We start from the raw sequence: 13,406 nt of genomic DNA, 5'->3' as shown, positions 1-13,406 counted from the left end.
TATTAAAAATGAGCTCTTATGAAGAAATATAAAAACAAAACAAAAAATCAGACAAGTGCCCTAGAATTGGAGTTGTGCAGTGTACCAGAGGACTGAGTGCTGCAGCTGGTCACCTTGGAACACCAGCCCAGCTATTCTGCATCCCTGAAGCCAACCAGGGATACAAGCCAGTGCCTTTCACACAAGGCCACATCTAAGCTCTCACAAGTGTGTTCTGAGCTGCCATGAACCATCTAGTACTAAAAAGCAGGCATTGTTTGTCCTTCAGCCAAGAGTGGAAAGCTATTTGTAGGTGTGCATGAGTCACTGGAATCCCAGTCAAAGCAATCAGGGGCAACTATGTCAAAACAGGGCAGCACATGCACATGTCCCTGCACAGAACACACGAATGGCCTTTGTGCAAGAGGAGCTTTTTTATATAGTGATTAGTGGTGAATCTCAAAGGAAGATGCAGAGGTTTTGAACAGACAGCTGTAGGAAAACCCAACACAAGACTGAAACAGATGCCTCAATTCACAACTCTTCAGGTAAACCACAAGTCCCTCATGTCCAGAAACTTCCAACTCCTGCATCCTGACCTCAAGGTTGCCCCCATCGGGGAGGAAGCACCCTAAGTTGCCCAAATTGAGGGCAAGAGTGAAAATGCAAGACTGAGCACTAACAGTAACAAGTGCCCTCAGTAGCTCTGACACAGTTATCCTCAGAAGGTGGAACTAAAGTGAGGGAAGGAATGATCATCAGGAAGGGTTAATGAAGACTCCCTTTTCACTCAAAGGTGAATCATTATTAATGGCTTAATGTATTCTCCTCTTTGGAGTGGTTCCAAAGTTAGTGACTATTTTGAAAATGATAACCCAAAGATGACAGTCACTCAGGAATCTGAGGCACAGCTGCAGAGGTGATGAGGGAGGCGGCACACTTCCTGTTGCTTCTGTGACTTGTCTGCTACTCCCAAGGCCAGGCCTACAAGCAGCAAGCCCAGACATTCAATTTTGTACTTGTTCAATATTCAATCTGAAACATGTACATTTTATATAAATGTATCTAATAAGCTAGCCATTGTGTGTAACTTTATTGCTTCTCGCTCTCCAGAAGTTTCAAGATGTAACTGAAAGGCATGGTGACTGCTGTCAGATGGCCATGGGTGCCACGAGGCTTCATTCTACAGCACCCTACGCGTGGCTGGTTCTTCATGAAAATACAGAGCTGAGGCACTCACTCTCCTCAAGAGGCCTGACTGTGGGTCTGATATAGATGCGGCATAGCTGTTGCAAGGCTGAAAAGAAACCAACTGACTTGGTCAGTGCAGCAAGAGCACAGGCTCCCTCACCTGCCTGCCCCAAATAGCAGAGCTCCCTGAGAGCCAAGGAGAAAGGTACAAACTGCCTTCATTTTTATCTGGATGCCCGATTTCCAGTGATAATATTAGTAAAACATAAAATATTTTTAAAGCAAAAGATAGATGAAACAGTAGAAGATTGAGTGCTAAATATTCATATGGTTTTCACTGCAGCATATCTCCAGGAGGCCAAGACTGGGGATGCTCCACTGCTGCTGGTAACCTGAGAAGGCAACATTCCAGAGGCAAGGCAGAAACACACACTGGAGGAATTATGGATTACAATGAGCACATTCTCCCTTCAGGAAAGTTTCATCTTGTTCAAACTTACAGATGGAGATCAGATGAAAACTACACTTTATTTCTTTAATACAGAGCATAAAATATTGCACTCTGGTTGCAAGTGTGTGCAGAGGAGAACTACTAGAAATGTCTCCAGCAACTCTGTGGCATTGTTTTAGGTCACCATGGGCAGCAATGGGGCTAGGACACGGTGTCTACCTCAGCCACATGCCTGCACATGCAGCTGAGGCATGCATCTGCAGGGGCAAGGCAGCCAGCTTGCTTCCTCTGGACTGATACACCTACTATACACTCCCTAGGCCTCCCCTGTGGTATTCGTTTCCAGGGTTCACTCCAATGTCAGTTTGAATTTCCTCTCTTTCCCATGCCACCACTGAAAATGCAGATGATTCTGGAAGATGTTGGGGGCTTCAAGCAGAAACCAATAGGTTTCCATATTTTTCATCCATTATATGAAAGGTGAGTGTGACCTCAGCTGCCAGTCATTCTGTTCTGACAGCAGAAAGACATGAAGGGTTCAGTTAAAGCATTCACATATAAAATTAGTAGGACATCTGAAAATGAGAGACACAGGTACATGAAAGATCTCACCTTTGATGTCCTCCAAACTAAATGAAATACAGTGAATGGCAAAACAGCAGCACTACAGAGCAATGACCAGGGCACAGTTCTCAAGTAGTGTGTGGCTTCTCAACACTGTGGAGGGCAAACCCCAGGAACTCTCACCTGGGACCACGTGGAAACACACCATAGGACTGAGCACCCTGCAGAGTGGCCAACATTCCACTGCAGTCACAAGATGAGAAAGGAGAAAGTGATTTACAATGGAACTGATAGGCTGATAGACAAATGAGGTAAAGTGAAACTCCCAGGGACTAGCAACTGAGATGCAGAGGTCTGCTCTCACGATGAATCAGGCACAGACAGAACACATTCTTACGCAAGTACACAAATATATTAAGATGTTACAAAATGTTACCACTGAGAGACCCATTTCTTCCCATATTTTTCCCTTGAGTAATTTTGGTTTTGGAGATACATTTTGATAAAACATGGTAAGCTTTCAAAGAGTTGACTAGGTCACAAATTCTCTTCTGGTTCTCATGGATAGAAGATTCCCTTAGAAGGTTCTGAATCTGTGATCCCTTTTCCCTGAGTGTGTTAAGTCAGGGCTCCTGTAGCTCCCATGAACATGCAGATCCCAGAGTCTCCCCACAACCAGATGCCATCCCTGCCTGCAAAACATGCTCTCCACAGAGGGAACTGTGCCAAATTCAGCTGATTCCATGGTGTGTGCAGTGAGCACTGGACTGGACACCAGGCCGTGAAGAGCTCCCGTTCCAGGTGCCCATGCTTGTGGGGCCAGGAGTCTCTCCTCTGCAGATGAGAATGGGGGCACTTCTTGAATTATACCTGGGAATACCACTTCAGACCTGACAAGAGGACCCCAAGACTCTTCTCCAACTCTCAAGGAAACCGTTCAGGGACAATAAAGGTATTGCTTTACTCAGCAATACCTTTGCTTCCGTGTATCTTCCACCGTGTCCTTCCACATGACTACCACCTAGCAGGAAGGAGTGGCACCGACAGAATGACCCTGTTGCCCTGGAGGGATTCTGAATGTGCTTTCTGACTCACAGAAGAAGACCATCAGTCATGCTGTTTGGGAAAATTCAGATGGTAGTGAGTGGTGCTTTGTAGTCTGCAGTGAAGCTTTAGAGACCAAGTGTGTCTGCTGTTAGACACAGCATTGAAGCAGAAAGCTTCCTGGTGGTTACAGAACTTCACATGGAGTCAATCAGTCAAAAGGAATAAAACCATGCCACACGTGCTTGATTTTCATGGCTTTCTCCTTTTTGTTTCAAAAAAAATGAAGACATTGTCATCTATTGTCATGTATTGTAGCATCTCTTTGTCACCAAGTCAATCAAAAAGATGCCCTTGACATGTCTCCCATCAACCCTTCTGTAGTCAGCAAGCTTTGTCAGCAGGATGCTCGATTCCTCGAAAAGCAGCAGTCATGTGTCCTTGGGGCACACTGCACAAATGGCCAGGGGTTGCAAGTCATCCACAACATCAAGGGGTCTTCTTGTCACCAGTAAGGTCTGTTTCCTGAGCAGTAAAGAGAACAAACATGATTAGCTCCTGTCTGCTGCAGAACACTTACTGAAAAGCCTGGTCCTGCTGTCTTGGGTTTGTGACCTGAGACATCTCAAAGCATCTCCTTTTGGTGTTTTAAAGTTTGAAAAGAAGTCAAGACTTTTGTCATCTAGGTTCTCTGTCAGAACAAATCTCCATGTTCCCATGGGCCTTTTTTCTGACATCTGAAAGTCATCTCTGCCTCCTACTGCTCCTGGTGCACTGAAGACAGCTGGTCTGAATACTGGTGAGGCCATGCTGACATTAACTTAAGCTCAGGCCCGGGAACAACACAGAAAGCAAGGTAGGGGCTCACCTCATGTTCAAAGGCAAACAGACTCCACACTTTCCAAGCTGCAGCATCTCTAAGGCCTTGGAGACAGGGAAGGTGACCTCATAGCCCTCAGCCACTTTCACCCACACTGTGCTCCTACAGGGCTTCCTAGAGGAGCAAAGAAAGGAGCAGAGACAGGGTGTCCCTGTCCATGTGTTGTGTGCCACTGCATCTTTCAAATGCAAGACCTAATTCTTCCCATGGGCTCTCAGTGGACTTCCAGAGGTTGCCCTTCTTTATCAAAGAAAAATGTGGAGGTAACGGAAGGTCTGAAAGTTTTTGTCTTGATATTAAACAATGTTTATCTCTAATTATCCCAAAGAGCAAGTTACTATTCTATTATATCAGTTTCTAACATAACCAGCAAGTTATAATTTTTATGCAAAAGATAGTCAGAAAGACCTAAATTTTGGCAAGTACTCAATTTGATGAAGGTAACTAAGTATTCAATTTGATGAACAGAAGGTAACTAAGAGCCAGGGAATTGAAGAGTAATTCTCCTGAACTGTACCCTGAGACACAGAGCACCAGAACTGCCCGTGTCCATATGTAATGATCCATTACACAAGGGTCCCCAGTGGGCAGAATGCAGACTCTACGAGTCATATTTCAGTTCTGATACTTTTAAATCTCACAAGGAAACATTTTTACCCCGTGGGACAAGAATGTATAAACTTTTAATTCTAGATGTGATATTTTTATTAAAATTTATAAAGCTCTGTCTGCCAAGAGGGAAAACCTCTGTGTAAGATACATTTGTATTATTTACTTATAGAGCCTACCTTTCATCTCAATTATTCTAAATTGTTCATTAAATCCTTACATGAAACTTTGAGAATTACAGCACAAATGTTCTGGCAAACTAGAGGAAAGGTGAAGCTTGGCTCCGGGCTACCACATCTTGCAGAGCTCAGGGGACTGTCCAGACAGTCACTTGTGTGAAGAAAGCGGGGGCCACCTTGCAGTCCCTATGTACACCCCAGCTGTGGACCTTGGGCCTGGGACCCTGGACACTGCTCCTCAGAGGAAACAAGAGGGTGGAGGTGGCCACATGGAGTGGGCTATGGTCCTGAGCAGCCAGCCAGCAGGTAAGCTGGAGGAGGCCCATGCTGCTCTCAGCCCTTGCACTTTCCAAGAGTACAGCCTGCCTGTGCATCTGGGGGAGTGAGTCTGTGAGGTAAATGCTGTGCTGGTGATGGCCAGGGCTAGACAGTAGCCAGGACAGCTCTGGGTGACCTGCTCTCGCAACAACAGCTCAGAAGGCAAGTGATGTGTCCCCACTTGAAATAAATAGGATGAAGCTGGAGAGAAAAACAGGGTGGGCAATGAAAGTTGTGAACCTCTGTCCTACATCCACCCTCCCTGGGTGCTTTCCCACACCAGTCCCCACTCTTCCAGTTGCCTCAATGAACTGCCCTTTGCACAGGTGCATGTTCTTACAACTGAACTAAACTTCTAACATATTTTTCATATGTCCAAGCCTGAAAAGGCTTGGAAAGATCATTTTGCATAGTAAATCCAAGTTTTCTTCCAGTGATGGGGGTGGGTCTGGAGGGATCAGGGGGCTTCTGTTTTCATGGTGTACCCTTGTCACCTTGGCACAAAATGGTCCCCTTTCACCCACTGGCCACCTGGAGGGCTCCTTCACTTGCTGCTTCCTCAGCTGTCCATTAGGCAGTATCTGCTTGCTTACCTTCCAGTTTTTGATCTCAGAACACAGACACACAAATCGGTGATTAAACAGAAATGAAACACCAAGGCTGGACACCATCTGCCTGTTCCCTTCATTTCAAGACAAGGAGGCCTGGATTAAAGCACAGGAGACAAGCCCCTGGACACTCATGCCAGACCACATGCCCCAGGATAGTGCCTGCTCCCCACACCTCGGCGCCCACAGCAGCCACGGCATGTCCCTGCCAGCATCCACTCATTTCACATCCAAACAGCAACTCATGAAAAGTACAACCTATTTCTTTACATTTGCTTGCCTATGTATGTTCTTTGGGGATTTAGTCTGATCTAGTAAAATGACTCTTCCATGTTCAAGAAAATAATGAATTCGCCTCTCCTTGCTATTTTTTCACCTCTCTGTATTAAGGCCACTCAGAGAAGTTCTTGGGACTTTTCCCCCATCTTCAAATATAGGTAAGCTGTGTGCAAGCATTTCTGTGGCAACCCTCCAGGATTCTACAGGCCAATTATGTGTCTTCAATTAGTATCTGATGATTTTTAAAGAATTTATAGCAAGTTGTTTGTTATTGAAGGTTGATAGAAAAAGACATGTTACTGGATCTAAATTCTTGGTTCTCAAAGAGAACCCTGAAAATGGCCTTCTCTTTGCTATTCCCTAAATATCACAGGGAGTGAGAGGGCAATGGAGAATAAACACACCTCAGTCCCTCCACCTGAAGAACTGAAGGTGAAACCTGTGCTACTGGTATTCAAAGGAAATAATTTTATTCTGTTTTATCATCAGAGGGAAAAACTACAGAATCATAGCAGTTCAGAAAGCGATACATTATTTACTAGACTCATAGCAATTTGAACTATAGTCCAATTTCTCCAGTTCATAAAACAGAAGCCCTCAAAACAATTTAAATAAAATTTAACCAAATAAGGATCTTTTCTCGCTAAACCAACTGCCAACTTGACAAACTGTGCCAAAAATCCCTTGGAGAGTTCTTAGCACTGTAAGGACCTTTGGGAAAAGGCATGGAAGATGAGACAACAGCACCCACCTGGGCTACAGATGCATAGGACCTCAAGTAGTTCCACAACAAGTGTGTCCCTGTGCATACATGCACTAGGACTCTGAGGCTACTTTCAAGGCAGGGGGTGATAATTCAGGGGAGTAAAAGTGCCCCCCCCCCCCGAATCTTTTATACTTTTGATTTCCTCTATTTAAACTCAGTGTGACATTTCCAGGCGATCAAATGCATCACGCTGGAAAGAACGGCACTGACCTGCGGGCACCTGCATCTCTGGCCCTTTCCCTCTGGCTGCAGTGATTCCACCAGGAGCTTTTGCATCTCCATCAAGATCTTGGGGCCCTTACCAACGTATGGGACTGTATTCTAAGCATCAGTTGTAACTGGACAGCATTCAGTTTGGCGGTACTCAGCAAGCAGGCACACAGACTCCCGACCCCCACTCAAGATTTTTGGGCACGCACCTGGGTTCCTGGTCTTGAACGCAGGACTTCACGCAGGCCCCTGGCTGGAGGTCTCCTTGGCCTTCTTGCACGTGAACAGCCACTTGATGATGCGGGCATTCCTCTCGACTACAGACGTGGTGCTGGGCACCTGTTCTACGAGCTCCTCCTCCTGCAGCCCATCGTTGTCCCCGTCGCTGTGCCGGGAGAAGCCGCTGTCGGAAGTGGCCACACTTACGCTGCGCACCTTGAGGGCGACATGGTCGGACCCCGCGGAGAAGTTTTCCTTCCCAAGAGCCTCGATCACCTCGGGATCCAGGCCACAGTACTGGAAAAAGGTGTCAAACTCGGCTTTGGACAGAGAGTAGCGGGAGCTGAGGTCTGACTGTGAGCGCTGCAGCCCTCGACGTCTGGCCACCCGCAGCTCCACGCCGGTGCGCGCCGCCTGGGCCCCCGGGGGTGCAACTGAGGGCAAGGCGGGGGCGCGGGGCTCTGGGCCCCCGATAGGGAGTCGGGGAGCGGTCGCAGCCTCCTGGCAAGGCTTGATGGGTGCGGCCTCCCCGCCGCCCGCCTTGCTCTCCTCCCCTGCCCCGGTTGTTTGGTAGGGCTCCAGGGCCTTGTCTTTGCCTGGTCCCTGGAAAAATTTCTTCACCAGGCCTCCCCTGGGGCCGTCGGTACCTGGCCCTCGGACGAACTCGCATTTTTGCCGGTAGATGACCAGTGAGTCAGGCCTCAGAGGCTTCCGCGCGATAACCCTGCGCGCTACCGGTGCTGGGACGCGGGCCGGAGCAGCCGGGTCGCAGTGCTGCCCCGCGGGCGCCCCGGGGCTGCCGCTCTCGGAAGCGGGGTCCGCATGGGTCCCCGGCAGGCCTCGAACGTACTTGGCTCGGTCCGCAGCGAGCCTCTCCACCGCGCTCCTGCGCGCCGGCCGCGCCGCGTGCGGGTCCCGCACCTCCTCGGGGTCCGGGGGAGGTGGCCGTTCGCTGGCGGATGCATCCTGGGCAGGCAGAGCGCGCATCCTCGCAGGGCACAGACCTGCCGGGCTCGCGTCCGCCCGAGTTTCGGAGCCCGTGGGTCCCAGGACAGTTCCGAAGTCCGCTCGGGGTGGGGAGTGGCGCCGCAGGGCCGGGCCGCCCAGGTCCGGAACTGGGGCGAGTCCGAGTCCGCTCGGCAGGTGAATCACCCCAGGCCCCGCCCTCTGGCTCCTCCCGCCTGCCTGCCGCCACCCGCCACCCAGCCCCAGGCCCTCGCCGCCCAGTCTCCTGCCGGGTCACCGCCCCTGTCGGTACGCACCTCCTCACCTCCGGCCCGGTGTCCCCGCCCCCTCACCTCTTGCCGGGTGTCCCCGCCCTCTGGGTCCCAATCTCCGCGCCTCCCCTCAGTGTCCCCGCCCTTGTTGGTCCCTAGACTCCACTCCTCTGACCCAGGCCCCTAGCCTCTCTTCTATCCTTTCAGCTAGCAGAGCGGGACAAACCGTCCTCCGGAGCAGGGATGCGAGGGACCGTCGCCTCTCAGCGCAGGGTATCTGCCACTTCCTTCCAGTCCCCGGAGTCCCTCAGGGCACTGGCAGACAGGGGCGTTTCTAGAGAAGGGGAGGGCAGAGAGGACGGGTTCCTCCAGGCAAGTGCCCTGTGTCCTTTGATTTCTTAAAGTGATCTCAGCGTGCTTGGAACCTTGCCTGATTTCCTGTCTCTACCTGAGCACAGAGTATCAGAAAAGAAGAGGATATAAAACGAAAGAAAACCTTGGAGGTCAGGGTCAATCTCGGGGAGAAGAAATTCAGGACCCCAGCGGGGTCAAGGCCTTTGGGAAGAGCTGGACCAAAGGCCCAGAGGCACTGCTGCTTACGTAATCAAGGCGATGGTGAAACTGCAGGCTCACCAGGCAGGGCAGCGTCCTAAGAATGCTGAGAGTGTAAGAAAATGTTTCCAAAATTCCATTCTTTCCAGACATTGGATAAAGGACTAAAAATATCTACCAGACAAGTGATATACATGCGTTATCTCCTATGTGGACGTGGCTGTGGGATGCGAGGAATTTCCGAAGTTGCAGTTGAATGTTCCTACCCTACATGGCTGTGGTGTGGTATCTGCTTTGTCCAGAAACCGGCCTTTAGTGCAGAGGGCACTAGAAGTGGACACAGCCACCTGGTGGGGAGAAAGCAGTAGGAGGTGCCCAGCGGTCTTGGGGGAAGGAAGAAGCCTAGGACCACACTTCGCAGATAACCTTGTTGGAAAATATGGTACTTCTAGATAAAAATAGTGGAGAGAGTGACAGGTGGAGAGAGAATATTAAAAAAAAATATGAAAATAATCAAAGTGTTGTTCCAGGGTTGAGGGACTGTGCCTGGAGAGTGATGTGCCTGGGGCCCACAGTCAAGCTGGCATTTACTCACCAGGCCTGGTGTCAAGTCAGAGGACAAACCTTTCCAGTTGTTTGGTGGTACCTGACTCCTGTCACTGCCTCTCGGGCAGCAGCAGCAGTCCTGAGAGAATCCTAAGCCAGGGACTCTGGAATTTGAGCCTGGGCCCAAATTTACTAACCATGTTCCTATATTCCTTTAAACAGGCAGTAACTTACCAGGGAATTTTGTTTATTTATTTATTTATTTATTTATTTATTTATTTATTTATTTATTTTGGTCATCTGCAGAAACCCTGTTTTTATGGTGTGGGGAAGCTTCGGCCTGCAGTGAGTGCCAAGTAGATGTGAAGTTAAGACCTCCACCTCTTGAGGTGGGAACTGTGGGCCTCAGTGCCGCTGGTTGCTGGTCTGTATTCAGCCCCCTGTATTCACAGCTAGATGTTGTCAGTTGAGGAGATTGCTTATGTAAAGGGTTTAGCACTGCATCTAATACAGAGTAGATTTTCAATAAAAGTTAAATTTTCTTGTTTTGATGAGGGTATTATGGTAATTGTTTACCACCTTTTTGAATAGGGGTTAATGAATTCACATATGAGCATTGAACACATTAACTTCTGTAGATATAGTTAAGACATTCTTATTTGACAAATTAATTGACATTAATTTTATTTATGTCTACAATCTCCCACCTTGTAAACAGATGATTTACTGGAAGAATGGAACTGAAGTAGTAAGATACTGACAGAGAAATGTCTACGTGGACAGTTCTTGCTGCTGTACTGGAAGTATTGACTGAGAACATTTCCTTCCTGATATTCACTTTGAAAGACATGAGGGCAAGAAAAAGTGCAAATGGACTGAACGGCTCTGGGAATTTGTCCCCAGGAGCTCACGGTACATGTGTGTGCAGCAGGAGGGTACCCGACCGCAGAGGGGTCTGCAGTCGATCTGCCAGCAGCAGCAGGAGAGAGGCTGGGTGATGAGTGGCACCATTTATAAATCAGGAGGAACTGAAGGAGAGTGGGGGAGGGTGCTGTGTTCATGTGTGTGGAAGCAGCAGCACTGTTAGTGGTACAATGGTTCCTTTGTGTGTCAACTTACCTGAGTGGTGATGCTCAGAGCTGTGGTCATCTTTCATTCTGGTAGCGTCATTGAATGAAGCAGATTGCCCTCCCTAATATGGATGGGTCTCAGCCAGTCATAGAACAAAGGCCGGCCTCCTCTTGAGCAGAGGAATTCTCCAGCAGTCTTTCAGACTGGAATTGCCACACTATAGTGAGCATGTTAGAAGTGTAAATGTTAGTCCAGCCTGGTGCTTATCTATCTGCTCCTGTGCTGGACACCATGGACACCTTGGTGAGGTTGAAGGGGCAAGCCGAGGCTAGGCCCAGCTCATCCAACACACCAGAGGGGTGTAACCATGGGTGCACACCCACAACTAGAACTTATAAACTGCACTGAACCCCAAAGCCTTTGGAGCAGCAGAACCGGAGCAGAACTACACGGTGTCAGAGAGAAGGCCTCAGGCCGGGCTCTCCTGAGATCGCTGCCATGGCTGAGGAGGAACTGAACCTCAGCTCCTGGACTAAGACACGTTGTGGTGAGCATGCTCTGGGTTCAGCACTAGGAGAAACAGGTTAGGATTAGAATAGGTTTGAACTGATGTGTGATACCTTGTGAGCTGCATAATAAAATGAGTTAACTCGCCAACAGACCCCTAGTCGGTAAGATGCTCAGGACACACACTGGCTTTCCTGGGTTTCTGGCCTGCTGGCCACCCTGTGGACTTTGGACTCACCAGTCTTAACTCATGGCCAGTTCCTTAAGACTGGTGTATTTCTATGTGTGATACTCATATCTTATTGGTTCTTTTGTTTGGAGAACCCTGACCAACACAGCAGGTTAGAAACAGAAGACTGGAAGGAAGAGATGGCTAGGTATGCAGAGACTGGCGACCACTGGAAGTGAAGGGCAGAGTAGAGCAAAAAGCTTGTCAGGTTTTGCGGATGTGACCTGGGGACTGGAATGGTCCCAAACTAAGTCAATATGAAGGGGTGGTATTTAAGAGGAGGGAATCAACTCGTTTGGGACATCTTTGTTTTAGGCTTTTGTATTATGTTCTAATTAATAAGGATTTAACCAGGTTGTGGGTCTGAGTGAAGTAGAGATGTCTGGGCAGAGCCACAGAGGAGAATTAGCATCTAGGAATGGAAGGCAGGCCAAGAGCAACAAGACCAGTGCAGTCAGGTGTGTGTGCTGGGGGTGGGACAGAAGAGCAGGCTAGGCCATGGAAGGTCATGGAGTTCAGCCAATGTGGCACCTGGGAAGGGGAGAAGAGATCAGTCTGCCAAGCAGCCTCTGGAAGCTCTGTTGCAGAGAATGCCCTGTGGGGTGGTGCCGAGTGGCAGGTGTAGAGCCAGCTATGCTGAGTGGATGAGAGAGTCGAAGGTGAAAAGCTGGAAGGTGACAAAGGCAGAGACATTGTCCAAGACTTGATGGTGGAAAGCAGGACAGTAAACTGAACAGGTGGCCCAAAGAGGAGCTACCTTGGTTGCTGAGAGGTGCATGTGTTACCAGCACAAGGCAAGGACCCTTGTGGATCCACATGCACTTCTGGAATGGAAAGGATGAGACCCAGGCACTGAAAGAGGACCACCCATATGGAGGAAAGAGAGTGCAGTGAGGAGCTTTTTGTCTCGAACAAAAGAAAGCCAAACACAAACAACCTCTTCCCCCATTGCCATGCGCTGTTTGGGGTAGTAGTCACAGCTGCCATGGGAAGAAACTCCAAGTAGGGATTTTATAAGAAAAAAGACACCAAGTCTGGTGAAGATGAGAAATACCTGACTCTTGAGACAAACACATTTGACTGCAGTCCAGATGTAACTGCATTTTGGAGGCTAAGGGTGAACTGGTTCCTAAATGTAATAATTAGACAAGAAACAAAACAAAACCTTCAAGCCTTGGACGAATCCAACTATTGGCCCTTCACTTGCTACCTCACAGCAAGTCCTCAGATGAAGTCCAGCTGACGGTTAGGTGGTTAACCTGCCCAGGCCCACAGGACGTTCTGTCAAAGGGGAAACCTGTCAAGTTTCCAGAGGCATTTTAGTCTTTCTCATTCTTTCTTTCTCTGTTATTTCAGAAGAATGAAGTAAGTGTAAGATGCCTGTGCACTGTTTACTGAGCTTTCGCCTTCAGTTAGAGTTGATGTCAGTGGTACCTGGACAGTTCATATCAAAGATGATGTAAGCTGCTAGGATAAAGCTTCCCACAGATGAGGAAGGTCACATCCTCCACTGAGGGACACACAGAAGTGTTGTGCTGAACGCTCTCGAGGAGCAGAGATGAAGAAAGTGTAGAAGCTGAGTCACTGGTGACATTTGACACAGGTGCTTCTGCTCTCTACCTGGACCAAGCTTGAAATCAGAATTCTCAGCTAAATGTGCAAAAGCCATGTTAACATGAAATGATTGTCTTCCATTCCAATGGACAGAAATGTCAGTAAAAGTTGAACAAAATGCCCTCCCACAGTCAAATAGCTGTAAATGCCAGCAGTGGGCCACCCTGCAGAAGCTTCCATATGGGGTTTGTATGAATGTGTCACAAAGGCTATGATGGAAAACATGATGCCTGTTGGGGTGAATGGCTTGATATCTGCCCAGTGTACAGACTAGCAGTCACAGGCATATTTCATTACTATGTGTACAGCTTAGTCTTTTCATAAAATATAGCAAAAATGTCATATTTATATGTGTGTATGTATATTAATATGT

The 13,406-nt window shown here is 48.4% G+C and overlaps 1 protein-coding gene across 1 annotated transcript; it reads right to left on the bottom strand.

The window, feature by feature from the left end:
• Positions 1–416: 416 nt before the first annotated feature.
• Positions 417–8,511, bottom strand: Fam110c (family with sequence similarity 110 member C). Its single transcript, XM_047521847.1, has 2 exons — positions 7,288–8,511; positions 417–3,754 (listed from the first exon to the last, which is right to left on the bottom strand). Exon 1 carries the CDS (start codon positions 8,282–8,284, stop codon positions 7,316–7,318), a length of 969 nt encoding a protein of 322 aa, XP_047377803.1. The 5' UTR covers positions 8,285–8,511; the 3' UTR covers positions 417–3,754; positions 7,288–7,315.
• Positions 8,512–13,406: the final 4,895 nt, after the last annotated feature.

Source organism: Sciurus carolinensis, chromosome 13, assembly GCF_902686445.1.
Source record: "Sciurus carolinensis chromosome 13, mSciCar1.2, whole genome shotgun sequence".
Classification (NCBI taxonomy): Eukaryota; Metazoa; Chordata; class Mammalia; order Rodentia; family Sciuridae; genus Sciurus; species Sciurus carolinensis.
This window is presented reverse-complemented; position numbering and strand designations above follow the sequence as displayed.

Bases quoted from the DNA above. Each gene is read 5' to 3' on its own strand.
- Fam110c (XM_047521847.1), bottom strand. From the start codon at position 8,284: ATGCGCGCTCTGCCTGCCCAGGATGCATCCGCCAGCGAACGGCCACCT.